Source organism: Toxorhynchites rutilus, chromosome 2, assembly GCF_029784135.1.
Source record: "Toxorhynchites rutilus septentrionalis strain SRP chromosome 2, ASM2978413v1, whole genome shotgun sequence".
Lineage (NCBI taxonomy): Eukaryota > Metazoa > Arthropoda > Insecta > Diptera > Culicidae > Toxorhynchites > Toxorhynchites rutilus.
In genome coordinates, this window is record NC_073745.1 from 27524508 (window position 1) to 27542288 (window position 17781).

At 41.6% G+C, this 17781-nt stretch overlaps 2 protein-coding genes across 2 annotated transcripts in view; both read left to right on the plus strand.

The window, feature by feature from the left end:
• The first annotated feature begins 8715 nt into the window (after positions 1-8715).
• LOC129764185 (transcription initiation factor TFIID subunit 8-like) lies at positions 8716-10006 on the plus strand. Its single transcript, XM_055763037.1, has 3 exons — positions 8716-8956; positions 9022-9308; positions 9370-10006. Exons 1-3 carry the CDS (start codon positions 8821-8823, stop codon positions 9940-9942), a joined length of 996 nt encoding a protein of 331 aa, XP_055619012.1. The 5' UTR covers positions 8716-8820; the 3' UTR covers positions 9943-10006.
• Positions 10007-10436: 430 nt separating this feature from the next.
• Positions 10437-17781, plus strand: part of LOC129764186 (NPC intracellular cholesterol transporter 2 homolog a) — a 41723-nt gene continuing 34378 nt past the window's right edge. The window contains exon 1 of the mRNA XM_055763038.1: positions 10437-10721. Coding sequence (XP_055619013.1) covers positions 10619-10721 — 103 coding nt within the window. The 5' untranslated portion in view covers positions 10437-10618. The remainder of the gene's footprint in view (positions 10722-17781) is intronic.

Below are 17781 nucleotides of genomic sequence, written 5' to 3' on the forward strand. Positions count from 1 at the left end.
ACTGAACTGTCAAGTTCCGAGTATTGTTTTGGGAGATCTAAAAATAAAGACTATGAAAATGTAAAACCTGCTGCCATTGCTTTTGTATTATTGGAATCGTAATCCAATTCGGATTCTGATTTTTGAAGAGTATATTCGCGTAGACGGCATTAAGCTTCGTGTGCTTTCATTGGGAGGCGAAAATAATGATGGATATTCAGGTGGAATAAACATGCTTTCAAAATCAAAATTATGAATTAAAATTTACTATAACGTATCGAATATTTATTTTATGTGATGAAATAAGAGGTTTTCTTTCCGATATTGCAGAAACATATTGAACGAAAACTGTATCTAATGATAATTTTATATTATAACTAGCAGACTCGGTAAACGTTGTTCTGCCATTTAAATTATTTTTAGAGAATATTTTGGGTGTTAAATAAAACATGACTAATGCATTTTAAGCTTGTTTGAATGTTTTAATGATCTACAAAATTATTTGAATGTGATCGATGAAAAGAAGATAAAAAGAAATATAGAAAATCAATATTCATATCGTTCAAATGCTGTCTCGTTGGAGGAAAGTACGCACTTCTCATTTTCAATATGGGCGGCTGAATTTATAACTTCTTGGTCTCGTTCATGAATTGCTCATGAATTGCTCATGAAAACCAACGATACGCCAGACAACAATAGAGCTGATGTATCATTCTTATTTGGAACCGAATTACTTGGTTGTTGTCATTCAATCGAGGAGTATTCACAGCGGTATTCTAATTTAGAATCACAGCCATATTGCCACTTTCTTTATCCACGGACTTGCAAATGTATTAATTGCTCTCTGCTCAGCTGAGGCGAATATGGTACTACTCAACGATTTTCAATTTCAATGTCTGCGTTGTTGATATTTGTAAATGGTATTATCAGTATTTATTCGTTGATATATTAGATATTCGTTCAAGATTTATCCCCCAATTGCAGAGAATGCGTTGCTTTTTCACATCGAACACATTTTTTATATGTAAAATTAACTTTCATTTAAAAAATGGTTTAAAAGCGTGTTTATTCCTCCCGAATGTCCATTTTGCATTTCTGCTTCATAGAAATGGAACACAGAGCTCAATGTCGTCTATGTCGAATTGCGCCGTAAGGTCGACACATTTGCACAACTCGTTTGGACTTGAGTCGAACGGATTTCAGAATGCAATATTGTAATCCGTTCGGATAATTATGACTCTGACACTGTTACGGTGCTGCTCATGATAGCCCTTCTCAAATAAATGTATTCTTCCTCAAGCCACTTATGTTGATTAGGTCGCAAGAATCGCAGTCGTTCGCTCTCTACATTCGCGTACATGTCGACCATGAATTGTTGGTACAGCTCACGACATCATATAATGATGTCATACGATACACATAAAATCCATCGAGTGCACTCCTTTGTTTTATTCGTCTGATATAGCTATTCGTAAATATTATTTCAAAATGAGTAATGATGTTCATAATGAAGGGAGTACCTGTGGCAGGATCACGTTGTCTAATGTTTGTGCAATATTCGTCTTGTTCTTTCAGAACGGTCGGGCATTTTTCGTCAAAGATATTTATTCTGACTTGCATTGTGGTCACACACATTCTAGAGCTTGCCACTCAGAATACATTCAAGGCTTGTTGTTTGTTAGAGAAATCTCAACTAAGTCTTACTAAAAATGATGCAAGTAATACTACGATGAAACGGCGAACGTTGGGAACGTTAGTGCTATCGAAAAAAAACATGGAGGGAGTCGTATGAACGATGTGCGTTAACGATAAATTCTAGATTATTGTTTTTTTCTTCGAATCACATTTTCTCGCGTCATTGTGCAGACACCTTCTATGATTTTAGTAACGCTTGCGCACTGAATCTAGACACGTGCTCTCTGTCGTGACCAGGTTCGCAATACTTAGAGGCCATCTTGGTGTATTTTTCTTTTAGCTCGGGGGACACCTCTCGCTCCAGAAATCGTACACAGAATGAACTCGATACAATGCATTATCCAACATCTTAATTGGAGAATCCCAATATCTACCTTTCAATTCTCTCTCTGGCCTCTCATTCTCTTGAAGTGATGCCATATTCATTTGCGTTTTCCGACACTGTTATGTAAAGTGCACCAGAACTGGGTTGATTTTAGTGCAAATTAAATGAATCGATAATTAAAACATAGCATATAGATGTATATTTTCTCATGCCTGCTTTATATCCCACAATACTTCCCTTCTCTACTCTCCCCATCAACGTTCAACAAGTTATCATTGAACACTAAAAAAATCAATCATTGATGATTACTTCAACAAGTAAATGAGGACTTTTTCGCACATCAAACATCTTACAGATTTTCCTTTTGATTAATTTTTTTATTCTAGGATCAAGCGATTTATTGCTCCTCGCTACATCAACGCTCATCAGAAACTCCGCATCTCAAGTACATTTTATTAGCTCCCTTTTCCATAATTGCACTGAACGAGAAATGTGTAACCACTGAATTGTATTCGCTAAGTGCGCTTCTTTTGTCGCACTAAAAACATGTTTCCATTCGGTACAAATCACAAATCATACAAATCATCGCATTGGCGACCTTCAACTGAAAATTTGTGTGACATAGCGGACTTCCAGCTAAAGCATTTGTGGTAAGCTTCTCCCAATAAGCGAATATCTATATATATAAAAATGGAGTGATGTCTGTCTGTCTGTCTGATTTTTATAGACTTGGAAACTACTGAACCGATCGACATGAAAATTGGTATGTAGGGGTTTTTGGGGCCGGGGAAGGTTTTCGTGATATTTTGAGACCCCTCCCCCCTCTCTAAGGGGGGGCTGCCATACAAATGAAACACAAATTTCTGCATTACTCGAAAATTAACCAAGCAAACGAAACCAAAGTTGGCATGTGAAAGTTTTAGGGTGCAATAAATGTTTCTATGATGGTTAGACAGTCCTTCCCCAACTCAAAGGGGGGGCTGCCATACAAATGAAACACAAATTTCTGCATTACTCGAGAATTAATCAAGCAAATGAAACCAGATTTGGCATGTGGAGGTTTTAAGATGCAATAAATGTTTCTATGGTGATAAGATACTCCTTCCCCCTCTCTTAGAGGGGGCTGCCATACAAATGAAACACAATTTTTTGCATTACTCGGAAATTAATCAATCAAACGAAACCAAAGTTGGCATGTGAAAGTTTTAGGGTGCAATAAATGTTTCTATGATGGTTAGACAGTCCTTCCCCCACTCAAAGGGGGGGCTGCCATACAAATGAAACACAAATTTCTGCATTACTCGAGAATTAATCAATCAAATGAAACCAAATTTGGCATGTGGAGGTTTTAGGATGCAATAAATGTTTCTATGGTGTTAAGATACTCCTTCCCCCTCTCTTAGAGGGGGCTGCCGTACAAATGAAACACAAATTTTTGCATTACCCGAGAATTAATCAAGCAAATTAAACCAAATTAGGCATATGGAAACTTTAGGGTGCAATGAATGTTTTTATGGTGGTTAGATACCCCTCCCCCCTCTCTTAGGGGTGGCTGCCATACAAATCAAACACAAATTTCTGCATTACTCGAGAATTAATCAAGTAAATGGGCGGGACGAAGTTTGCCGGGTTAGCTAGTCGCATATAAAACCATAAATATGTTATCACAACTTTACTTTGACTCTGTAAAATCTTGCATCCATTAAGGTATCCCATTTTGGAGAATTATTTGTCTAGAAAAGAGTAGCTCCTTTTTAAGAAATATCAGCTATTAATCGTGTATCTCTATTCTTGTCTTTATTTGACTCGTATCGTATTGCACCAACAAAGCCCCGAACCAACTGGAAATGCATCGACAAAATGTTCTGTCTTGTCAATATTACTAAAGTACTTCAACGTTGACGTGAACTCAAACTCGGCTCCCTTAACATCGATCCAATGGAACTCCGCAGCACTGGTCAATCTCATTAGATGTTCCGTTTTCGTCGCTCGGTGGATGAAAAATTTGTCAACAAAAGTTATTATTCCAGAAATTTTGACCTCGGCACAGATCGGAAGCCTGAATATTTTGATAACACTTAGACTCTCCCGTTCAATCCTCTAACAAGCAGTGCTTCATTCGAATCTGAGAAACTTGGCCTTTTGGCTCCTCAAAGCGCATTCATAGTTTGTCTGCCCTTCCGATCTCTCAGTCTGATTTGAACTATTTCAAGACTTGACCATGTTCTTTCTCTGTTCTCCCAAAAATCAGTGCATTGTCCCTACAGTTGCACACTCCCTAGTATCCCACCAAAATACTTCGATTCAACACCTCTTGAAAAGCATCCAGAGAACTGCATAGTCTAAAGGCAGATTAACGTAACGAAACATGCCGAACACGGTCATGAAGTCTGTCAAACGTCGCGACCCTTCATGACCTCTGACCTTTGAATGCTTTCTCACTCCTTCGTGTTTCCCCTTCAAACAATTTGGACCGATTCGTATACTTAAACGGAAGTCGTTGGAATGCTTCGGATCAACGAGCGTTGACGAACAGTAGGAGATGTCCATCGGCTCCTTGTTGCGCTCGACAACTCCTACTGCTGTTAGTTCATCTAGTCGTTGGCCGACCTGGCACTGTGACGGAAATGTTCATAAAAATGACGAGACACAATCACATAGAACTTCTCTAAAAATACCTGCCGATCATCCGACACGTACAAGAATATCAATTCCCTGCTGAACATTCCATTATCCTTCACTGTACTGAACATTCGCAATCAACCGATCAAATACAAATCCGCTGACTGTGTTGACTTTGCACTGAAATTGATCAATCCTGGCACTCGAATCAATCGAAATCATGGTTCATTCCTGCAACACTAGCATTCACGACACCGTTATCACCTTGCGTACATATCGCAAAAATTTCAGTGTTCGAGCTGCACAAGTTGCAAACCTATTGAAGTTCACCTGAATGGGCCGAATGGCAAAGAATAATGAAATTGTCAAACATATCCGCGAAGTAATTCCTTCAAACATATCCGCTTAATTGTTGAATTTTAAAATACCGAGTGCAAGAAAACTTAATTCAAGTGAGAGATTCGGACTCAGTTCCATGACATGACAGGTCTCTCAGTGTTCTCCTTGTAGATATTGCATTTGGTTTGGTGTTGACTACCGCTACTTTTGACGATTCACTTAATCGCTTCCAGGAATCAGACAGTTGACTGGACACACTCTCAGTAAACGAACCTTGACGCCGCAATTGATACAGAACGTTTCGATTAAAAAACATAGTTCAACAGGATGGCAGGTGGTGCTGTTTCGCCGCGTCGGATTTATATTTTTTTTTCTTTGTACCTTACACATCAATTCTTCGGGTTCATACATATTTTCATTCGCTGTTAACGGCCATTTTGTGATTGCGGTGTACCATAGCAAATGCAGTTTCTTAAAAGGCTTTCCCATTTTTTTTAACATTTTCTCTTCCTGTTAGGCTTATCTTGTTTTTTTGCCTTCTATGCTATGCTGGTGAAACTGCTCTTTTTCGGCTTACCTCAATTTTTTTTGCCGACTACGATCTTGGCTTACCATTTTTTTTGCCAACCTGTATTTTTTGATTAAACACAAAATTGTTTATCTCATGCTCGTAAAAAAAACTGCACCGCAATCATAACCGTGTCACATTTTCACTATTTAATTCCATTTCCTTCCTATACTTACTTCGGAGGAGCGTCGACCACGCCATTGTCGTGACCAGGTTCGCAATACTTAGAGGCCATCTTGGTGTATTTTTCTTTTAGCTCGGGGGACACCTCTCGCTCCAGAAATCGTACACAGAATGAACTCGATACAATGCATTATCCAACATCTTAATTGGAGAATCCCAATATCTACCTTTCAATTCTCTCTCTGGCCTCTCATTCTCTTGAAGTGATGCCATATTCATTTGCGTTTTCCGACACTGTTATGTAAAGTGCACCAGAACTGGGTTGATTTTAGTGCAAATTAAATGAATCGATAATTAAAACATAGCATATAGATGTATATTTTCTCATGCCTGCTTTATATCCCACACTCTCCAGCAGAAGTTTTATCAGAATTGATGACATTAACGTGTAAACCGTGCAAGTGAAATTTGAAGTATTTCAATAATTCGTTGTGCTCATCCAAAAATACCACCAGCCCGCCGGCGATACGCCTGGCTTTAGACGAAGTGAGGTTATTTGCGAATATGTGAAGTTCGATCTAGTGCCATCTGTCATTTAACAACATAAATAAATTTGTCCTGCTTAAAAAACGACCGACGATTAAATTATTTGAATATTGTTTTTACAAAACTGATAAAATCGATTAAAAATAGGGTATGGCATAGAAGCACTCTAATCGATATTAAATATTTAGTAATCAGTATCCTAGCGGTATCGTATATAGTTTACAACCTATTCTCATGCTTACCAAGTTTTTTTTGCATAATTTCATCAAAATCGGTTGAGCCGTTTCGGAGGAGTTCGGTAACAAACACCGTGACACGAAATTTTTATATATATAGATTGTAATTATTTCTGGAACAAACAGGAAATGCATCAAAAAATGGTTAAGTGAGTGTCAGGACTACATGTGCTAGGTAATCAAACAATAGATTTTTTTTTATAGAGACTTTGCCTAATGTGGCATTCGCCTCTGAACAATAGATTACAATTTACCTCCCAAGCACTAATATCGCCACCAGACGTCGACACTGTACATTTATCGTCGCAAATATGAACAAATCAGACTATATAACGCACACCAACAAACCACCGCTGAAAACTTTTTTTTTTATTACAGAGTTAGTTTGGCACTAACTCAGTTTTAACCCTCCTATACTCGCGTGCAAAATCATAACACGTATACTCGCGCACGGTGTCACAGACCGAAAATTAAACTTCTCTGTGATGTTCCCATTGAGTATTTTTCAGGCTTTAGTGGAATTTTCATTTATTCATAAAATTAGTTACAATCATCTGTTTTAAGTCAAATATGCGTCGTTTTGTTCGATGACTTGTTCCCAACGGGATGCCAACTTCATAATACCCCTGGTATAGAAGCTCGCTTCCTTATTGGCAAAAAACTCGGATAGCCAATTTTCACAGGCCTCTTTTGTGGCTAACTTCTGACTACCAAGCTCGTTCGCCATGGACAAAAACAGGTGGTAGTCACTTGGTGCAAGGTCCGGACTATACGGCGGATGCAAAAGAACCTCCCATCCGAGCTCCCGGAGCTTCTGGCGCGTCACCAAAGAAGTGTGTGGCCTGGCGTTGTCCTGATGGAAGACAATGCGGCCTCTGTTTATCAAAGATAGCCTCTTCTTCATGAGTGCTACCTTCAAGCGGCCCAGTTGTTGGCAGTACAGGTCCGAATTGAGCGTTTGGCCATAGGGAAGCAGCTCATAATAGATTATTCCTTGACAATCCCACCAAACACACAGCAGAACCTTCCTGGCCGTTAATGAGGGCTTGGCCACCGTCTGAGCCGCTTCAGCGGGCTTCGACCACGACCGTTTGCGCTTCACGTTGTCGTAAGTGACCCACTTTTCATCGCCAGTCACCATCCGCTTCAGAAACGGGTCGATTTTGTTGCGATTCAGCAGCGATTCACATGCGTCGATACGGTCAAAGATGTTTTTTGCGTCAACGTGTGTGGCACCCATACATCGAGCTTCTTTGTGAATCCAAGCTTCTTCAAATGGTTAATAACGGTTTGATGACTTATCCCCAGCTCTTGGCCAATGCTACGGCTGCTACTATGCCGGTCTTTCTCGGTTAATTCAGCGATTTTGTCGAAATTATCGGCGACAGGCCTTCCGGAGCGTGGCGCATCCTCAACGACCTCTACACCAGAACGAAAACGGTGAAACCATCGTTGTGCGGTGGAAATGGAAACTGTATCGGGTCCATAAACTGCACAAATTTTATTGGCAGCTTGAGATGCATTTTTGCCTTTGTCATAGTAGTACTGTAAAATAGGTCGGATTTTCTCTATATTTTGCTCCATATTTGCGACACTATAACTCACGAACGACTTAACCAAACAAAACACTGTCAAGGACTATATTATAGTCCTTGTATATATAAAATACCTTTCCAACAATCTATAGTATGACTTGATACAATGAATACAACTAGAACTACGCGCTTACAACGACACCTCGCGGAAATACCGCAGGACTTTTTTGACAGCCTAATATGTGGATCCGTTCAATCCAGTTACAAAAGGGACTGAAATCAAATAACAATAGTCCGGTAATGATCTTATGCATTATATGCAATGAATATTCCACGCCACTAACATTAATTTATACATTTCATTCAACAATATTCTAGAATATGAAAAAAGACACATGTCCAAAAAAACTACTCCTATACTCGCGTCGGTGTGTCAGACCGATAGTGTTAAAAAAGTGGCACACGTCCCCTTTCTACTAACACATGCGATACGCTAAACGATGACGAACGACGAATAACGAAGCTAGAGAGAATCGCAAAGTCGTAGTGTTGATATTTTCTGAGAAATGAACGAATTATTGGTTTCTCGGTCTGACAGACTAATGCGCGAGTATAGGAGTGTTAAAAATGAATTCGCTATTAGTTGGCAATCCAGATCTAGTACTTCTTTTAATTAAATTGAACAACCCGTCTTGATTCAAGTCAGGAATATTACTTTGGCCAATCAGGTATTAGTTGTCAGTTTGATTATGTATCAAACGATTGTAAACAACTGAATTAATCTCTGTTTTTATTTCATATGTGTACAATTTTTTCGTGTTTCATTTGAATTTCAAATATTTGGCGTAAAAAATGGCAGAATTCAACGCCACTCAAATGGCCCGGAGGAAGTTCCTCCAAATGGCTATATCATCACAACTGCTAGAGCATGATTTCGATAACGCCGACAAAGAATGTCTGGAAACGCTCACGGAAATGATGCAAAGCTGTAAACTGTTTTGTCTTATGTAGAAAAAAAACCAGTATTAATTTATTTTTTCTACATTCCCGTAGTTATTGTTGAACTGGGTCAGTCAGCGCGAAACTATTGCGAACTAGCAGGCAGAACGCAACCCGTTATAGGAGACGTTGTGATTGCCCTGATCAATATGGGAATTTCCGTCAGAGGGTTGGAATCGTTCGCTAAACGCGAGGGTCGTCAAATTCTCCCCCAGCCCCAGCTGGCGCAAGCACAGAAGCAACCGAGTATCCTCCAAGCTGGACAAAAAAACTCTCACCCAACGCACATTCCCAACCATTTGCCCTCTCTGCCCGATCCGCACGCTTACATTCGAACACCGGTAAGGCCGTTTTGTTAATAAGGAAAGTTGCTTTTTCAAAAAACAATGTTTTTCCTTCTAGACATACAAACAACCGGTCACCGAGTATGAAGCCATTCGGGAGAAGGCAGCCTCCCAGAAGCGCGACATCGAGAAGGCACTCACAAAATTCCTAGCCAAGACCAGCGAGGTTCACAGCCTCTTCGACAACGAGGACAATCCGATGTTCCCGCTGATCGCATGTAAACCCTCCTTCCCGCCGTACCTCCAAGCTTTGAATCCCACCGATCAAATCTTCGACTTCGAGGAATTGGAATACTACTATCAGGTAGCGAACCGGAAGGAGGACCCAGCCGAAACGAAGGAGGATGATGACGACGACGATGGTGAGGACGGCGAAGGGAAGCGTGGCGACGACAAGGATACCGATGGGAAGGATAGCGAGTCGACTTCGCCGATTAAGAGCGAATGTCACGGCGCGGGTGGTGAAAGCAAAATGGGTCCTCCGACGGTGACGGTTTCGACGGCCAGCGGAAATATCACGACGGCGCAGATTAATCTGACCAACAACAGTCCGACGATCGACAATCCGTACCTGCGGGCGGCCACGATTCCACGGAAGGTGAAGAGTGAGGGAGCTTCGGGGTTATTCTAGGTTTTGTTTGATAAAATATTCAATGTATTATGTACTAGCGGATAATATAGTTTGTCTATAAGTACATATCCGCATCTGCAAATAGAATTGAAAGAATACAATTGAGGGTAGAAAATCCCGATCTAAATTAAATTTATCTATATGGATTAATTGAAATCACTCTAGGTCTTACACACAGCGTAATAAATTGGCTGCTATTATGAAGCGTTGGAAGCTTCAAAGGAAACACCTAGCAGAAACGGCGGACGTTTCGTCATTCCAACAGTAACTGAGGGAGACCCATTCATCGGCTCTTTTATGGTATACAATCGGCCGCCACTGAGAATATTATCGCTTATCACAAAAAAAAACGCCACACACTCATACTATTCTGCATTCTGTTTTGTTAGCTAGAGCCGACCTTCTTTTTTGTTGCTGCTATTCCAATTCTATTCCACTTATTGTTCGTTGTGCATCAAACGCAATCAGAGTCGCAATACGCAACATTCGGCCACGAGAAATTACGTTGCATGTCCCAGAGCTAGTCAATGTGATTCACAACAGGACGATCGACCGGTCAGTTTGTGTCCCGCCGTCAATCAGTCGAGTCGCTCGGTACGGTTCTTATCTCCGCGCGCTGAGTTCAGAAGTCAAAAAGTTGAAAGTACTGTTTCTTGTAAACATCAGCATCATCACCATGATTAAATCACTATCAGTGTCAATGGTCGGCATCCTGATCGGTGTTTTGGCTCTGATCGGCAGTGGTCGAGTAGTGATGGGAGCAGAGTTCGAGAACTGTGGTATGTAATGACCGTTTGCGGATGGGTTGTGATAATACGCTTCATTAGATTATGTCGATTGTAATCTTTGCTGTCGATGCTTGTTTCTTTGTGTGGAATCGATAATTAATTCAAATAGCCAAATGTAGCAAAACGGAAAAAAAATATGAGAAGAAAAGTGTTCGTGAATAATGTAATACTTCAATAAATCATAGGATCTCATAGTGTTGGTGAGAATCGCGAAATTTGTGAACTTATATCATTCCCCCAGTTCTAGTGACTTGCATTATTCAGAAAACTTCCAGAAAACTGGTGGAAGAGCTTTATTGGGTGCAGAAAGATAAATTCAGTCGATGATAATTCCAATATCAATATCAATATGGTAATGCGCGCGTTCCCCTAATTCAAAATACAGTCAACTCTCCCTAACTAGATGGTCCCCTTGGATATTCTGTATCGAGATACAAAACATTTATTCAAAATTTTTGGCGTAGGACTACGTCTTGCATTTCTGTACCAGGGTGCAAGTTCAAAGTTTCGAAAATGAGAGAGTGACGCTGGAGTGCAAGGTTTTGAACGTTAATACCTCTTCTCCGACTGAATGGAGTGGTATGATAATCAGAAGCCGAAGCATTTTATTTATTTATTTACTATGACTCTACATCCCATTGAGATTAGATCTGATTCACTACTCTTCTCCAATAAACCCGATCCATGGCTGCAGTTCTCCAACTCCCGGCTGCACCGATTCTTGCCAAGTCCTGCCCCACCTGGTTCAACCACCTCGCTCGCTGGGCTCCTCTCCTTCTTGTTCCTACCGGATTAGATGCGAACACCATCTTTGCAGGGCTGCTGTCCGGCAATCTTGCAACATGCCCTGCCCATCGCACTCGTCCAGCCTTGGCGACTTTCTGGATACTGGGTTCGCCGTAGAATTGCGCCAGTTCGTGGTTCATTCTCCTTCTCCATACTCCGTTTTCCTGTACACCATTGTATATTGTTCTGAGCACTCGGCGTTCGAAAACTCCGAGCGCTTGTGAGTCCTCTTCAAGCATCGTCCATGCTTCGTGTCCATAGAGAACAACCGGTCGAATTAGGGATTTGTACATGGTACACTTCGTACGGGGTTGGAGCTTATTGGACCTCAAGGATTTGCGGAGCCCATAGTAGGCACGACTTCCATTGACAATGCGTCTTCGAATTTCACGGCTGTTGTTGTTGTCAGTTGTTATCAACGAGCCAAGGTAGACAAATTCCTCTACCACCTCAGTCCCTCCAGCTAGCATGTATTTAGTCATAGACGCATTGACCCAAACCCAATCAGCCGTGCTTCGTGTTTCAGTCGGGTATACAAGTCGGCTATCGTCGCATGTGTTCTTCTGATTATGTCCACGTCGTCGGCGAAGCAGATAAACTAACTAGACTTGTTGAAAATCGTGCCCCGCATGTTGAAGCCCGCTCTCCGCATAACACCTTCCAGCGCCACGTTGAAGAGCAGACAGGAGAGTCCATCGCCTTGTCGAAGTCCCCTGTGAGTCTCAAATGATTCCGACAGCTCACCTGAGATCCGCACACTGCACCGCACACCGCTCATCGTTGCCTTAATCAGTCTTGTCAGCTTTCGGGGAAAGCCGTGTTCGTCCATGATCCTCCATAGCTGTCGTCGGTCGATTGTATCATATGCGGCCTTGAAATCGACGAAGATGTGATGTGCAGGGACCTAATACTCGCGGCACTTTTGGAGGATCTGCCGCAATGTAAAAATATGGTCCGTCGTCGAGCAACCGGGCATGAATCCGGCCTGATAACTTCCCACAAATGTACTTACTTTTGGCGACAGACGGCGGAAGAGGATCTGAGACAAAATTTTGTAGGCACCATTCAGGATTGTGATGGCACGATATTTCCCACAATCCAACTTGTCGCCTTTTTTATATATGGGGCAGATTACCCCGTCCTTCCACTCCTCCGGTAGCTGTTCTGTGTCCCAGATCCTGACTATCAACCGGTGCATACACTCTACAAGTTTTCTCGGACCTCCCTTGAAGAGATCCGCTACGAGGCCATCCTTCCCAGCTGCTTTCTGGTTCTTGAGCTGATTAATGGTCTCCTCAACTTCACCCATCGTCGTTGTTCATTGCACCGGTGTAGTCCTCCTCAACGCCGTCTTGGTCTCCTGTCTGCGCGCTGTTCAGGTGTTCATCGTAGTGCTGCCTCCACCTTTCGATCACCTCGCGTTCGTTCGTCAAGATGCCTCCTTCCTTGTTTCTGCGCATTTCGGCCCGCGGCACAAAGCCTTTGTGCGAGGCGTTTAGTTTCTTGAAAAACTTCCGCGATTCTCGAGAACGATAAAGCAGCACCATCTCCTCACACTCTTTCTCTTCCAGGCGGCGCTTTTTTCCTGAAAGAGATGTGTTTGCTGCCTTCGCTCCACTTTGTATCGTTCCACGTTTTGTCGAGTCGCTCGTTGCAGCATGGCTGCGCGTGCTGCATCCTTCTCGTTCAGGAGCGCTCGGCACTCGTCGTCAAACCATTCGTTCCGTTGTCCTCGTTGTTCATACCCGATGACGGTCTCTGCTGTGCTGCTAATTGCTGCTTTTAAGGTGTTCCAGCATTCATCGAGGGTAACAGCATCCAGCTCGTCTACCCCCGGTAACGCAGCTTCAAGACGCTGCGAGTATGTTGCAGCAATGTTCGGCTCCTGTAGTCGTCGTGGGTGATACCGTGGTGAGCGCTGGTGTCTTATGTTAGAACGCAGTTTGACCATCACCAGGTAGTGGTCTGAATCGATGTTAGCGCCACGATAGGTTCTGACGTCGATGATATCTGAGAAGTGCCGACCGTCGATCAAAACGTGGTCAATTTGTGTTTCTGCTTGCTGTGGTGATCTCCAGGTTGGAGGCTGTGCTGGAAGAAGGTGCTACGTATGGCCATGTTCTTGGAGGCAGCGAAGTCGATAAGTCTTAGGCCGTTTTCGTTGGTTCGCTGATGGCCGCTGAACCTTCCAATTACCGGTCTGAACTCCTCCTCTTGGCCGACCTGAGCGTTCAAATCATCGATGACGATTTTGATGTCGTGTTTTGGGCAGCGATCGTATTAACGCTCTAGCTGCGCGTAGAATTCTTCTTTATGCTGATATTGAAGAAGTGGCCTCTCATTCTCAATCTGCACATTCTTTCATTGATCGGCCACCAACCAATCACCCGTTTTTGCATCTCCCCCATCACGATGAAAGCTGTACCCAGCTCATGTGTGTTGCCGCAACTCTGATAAATGGTATACCCACCATGGAACGATCGCACCATCGAACCTTTCCAGCACACCTCCTGCAGCCCTACGATGTTGAAATTGCGGGCTCTCAATATTTCCGAAAGAATTCGGGTACTCGCAAGAAAATTGAGAGACTTGCAGTTCCATGTTCCGAGTTTCCAATCTCTAGTCCGTGTTCTAGTCCGATTGTCCTGTCTCGAATTTCTTTGTGAATTTTCCTGTGCGTTTTATTTTTACGGATGGCTTGCAGGGCCTGCATCAACCCCCTGTCTCGCCGGAGGACCGTCGTGCACAGCACTTTTTAGAGTCCCTGCTGGCACGAAGACAGTGATCAGCCGCCCCTAACATGGGGATCAGACGCTGTTTTGAGCCGCACCTCCATGGTGGACAGACGCTCGGATAGGCCCCCTTCCCTGTCAGCATACGACCAAGATCCCACCGGGGTTGGTTACCCGATCTTCACTATGGTTACTCGTACCCCAGCCGGCACCACGGGGAGGTAGGGGTAGGAGTTACTGGACAGGAAGCTAAGGACCACGAATGGGGTCTATTTTATGCCTGCAGGTACGCGAAGTACCGATGGTACGCTTAGTCCAGTCATTTGCCAACTAAAGCCGAAGTATACCAGCTCCAAATGAAACTCGAGTACCGTACAGAGCTGCAATCCATCACCGTCAATGTCACAAAAAAGCTGACCATAGTCACTCAATTCCTCTCACGGCACGTGAGATCCAAATATTCAGTAGTGATACTCACTCTTTTGTTTCTGACACTTAACCAAATGACGGTTGGTTCCAATGCCTCTCACTGCCGATCGCTCTGTTTACAACTTTACGTTACGAGAGCGGTGGTTGTGGCGTATGATGGTAGTAGAAATGTGAGTGATCAGACAGTTCCAATCATTTTTACCAATCGCGACGGTTGTTTAGATCAAGAAGGTGGAGTTAACAGGTGGCTCGTAATTTACACTATTTAGAAAAGACGTATGAGGAATGGCAAGACGAAAGGTTTGGATTTGTTTATGTTATTACTTACGTTGGTATGGTTACATTTGATTTCGTCGAAGGTATTTGAAGCAGTATAATAAATAAACAATTGTCGTTGAAAATAGTAACCTAGTAACCTTTATGCATATGCTTCTGCCAGCTGGCTCGGCTAATGTGATATGATTTACTCAGGGAATGCTTTGATCGTGGTACCGACATGGTGCATAATTTGCAGCTTTGTTTTTTGTGCTGGTTCATAACGGCAATCAACTGTGCCGACGAAACTGTAGTAAATGTTTAGTGTTGTTTGGATACCATCTATGTAAATAAATTGAAACTTACGGGATACGTCCGAACGGCAATTCTGACATTACGTTTTACCTTCCACTTCACTTTCCTGGGTTTAGATTTGTTTGTTGAAGTAGAAGTTGATGTTGTTGTTAGAGATGTCTAAATTTTTCGTTTATTCGATTATCGATTAATCGTGGGGCCATTTTTAAATATTCGATTCATTCGAACAATTGTCTTTCAGTATTCAATGTATGTATTTCTTGCAGTTAAAATGAACAAACATTTATAATAAAAAAGATTATGGTGTCATAATTTTAAAAGTTATATTAAATATAATTTTCAAATAAACATGGTGCAGCCAAAACCATTATTTGAATGAAATTTAAGTATATTGATAAATTTACCATTTCATAATTATTTGCGGGTCATGAAAATGATCCGATTGAAAACCGACAAGGCGTTTTTTTTATAAAGAGTTGAGCCTTACCAGAACTATTGAAGTTTAATTAATAAACGTGAGATGAACACAAAAATTTCATTTTTTTTATAAAACGAAAGAAAATTGCGATCTCAAAAAATCGCTCAAAAATCATCCACTTCCATTGAGGCTTTATTGAGAAACTTCTTATACAGTGTTACAAACTGCGCCACGAACACGTCCAGATGGAATATATGTTTGCTTCCTTGCTGCATCCAGTGTTCACAATGCCCGGCAAGATTCAATGTTTGCGTCTTCAGACTCATATCGCAATTTTTAACCAGATTTGGTACCAATCCACAGAATATAACATTCGATATAACGCCTTGAAATAGCAGCTCGTATAGCCGTTCGCTCACCCCCTCCAGCTTCTGTGGACTTTGTTCGAGGACAATCTGATTGGCGGTTTCTCGATGAAATCTGAGATGCAGATACTTTTGTAACCGCGAGAATAGCAAAGTAATGTTTGAAAAAAGGGGTTTTAAGCGCAGGGAATCAAGTCATAAGAGAAGAAATACCATATCCCTACAGTCTGCAACTGAAAATATAAGTTTGCAACAGGATAGACAGAACATTAAATATTAGTAAAATTGCGAACATGTCTGCAGATTTAGTATCCTTGCAATGATGAGTAACAAATTTGGTAAAAAAATCGAGGTCGAACGGGTTACAAAATGCATCATTTTGCTAATTTCAAACCCGATCGGGAGCCGGAATAGAGGGTATACGCAAGGCGTGTTATTCCACAAACTAAGTACTAATACAAATGACACGTATATTACTACGTAGAGTCGGCGAAGTGCCGCTAAACACGTTAAGGCCGTCTGAAAAGTTGAAAAGAAAATACATGCCTGAAAACACAATATTCTTCAAATTGTATTTAAAATGAAACTGTATATTCACATCTGGCATCCCTAGTCACGAAGAACGAACACAAAGAGGCGAATGTTGTGAATATCGCCAAACACCAAACTACAGCTAGACTTTTGAGTGTCGCACTATTCTGACATTTCAGCGACAGGACACACACCAAGGAGCTCGGATTTCTACTGTCAAGTAGAAGTTCACCATGCGTTAGTGTTGTGATAACACTCTTCTCACACTATTGGACTGACTTTGGGATGGTCACCAATGATAATCGTAGTACAACATTTGTTGATTATCTTTGTGTGAGTACCATCACTTGATTCTCACGACAAACTGCAGCTCTGGTACCGTAGCATATAATTAATGGTCCTTTTTAGGGACACCAAATTTGATAGATTAGAGTTCAGAAAAATGTCTCTGCAGGCCGACACGAAAGGAGCATTTAGCGAAAATCGTGGTGTCGATGATATTTCGATACCGGTGGGTACCATTGACTATGGATTTGACAGTGAAGAATACGAAATATTTTATACAGATACTAGCTGACCCGGCAAACTTCGTCTCGCCCAAAATTTGTTTTTTCTTTTCAATACCTTCAAACATTCACGTTTTCTTACTATGAAATTCCTAGTGTCTAAAAAAAACTCATTATAATATCAGATTATTTTCAGACACAATTCTTGTTCAAGATTTTTCACTTTCACTTGTCACTATGTAATTGTAGAACACATGGGAATTTAGTTTTCCGAATTTTCCCTTTTTCCGTCAGAGTTTTCCGAAAATTTTCAATTGTCATGTCAATATACCTAATTTGGTTTCATTTGCTTGATTAATTTTCGAGTAATGCAGAAATTTGTGTTTCATTCGTATGGCAGCCCCCCTTAGAGAAGGGGGTGGAGAGCCTAACCACCATAGAAACATTTTTTGCACCTTAATATGCCTAATTTGGTTACATTTGATTGATTAATTCTCGAGTAATACAGAAATTTGTGTTTAATTTGTATGGCAGCCCCTCCTTAGAGAGGGGGGAGGGGTCTCAGACTATCACGAAAACCTTCCCCGGCCCCAAAAACCCCTACATACCAATTTTCATGTTGATCGGTTCAGTAGTTTCCGAGTCCATAAGAATCAGACAGAAAGACAAACAGAAATCCATTTTTATATATATTGTTGAAATCAGCGTGAAACT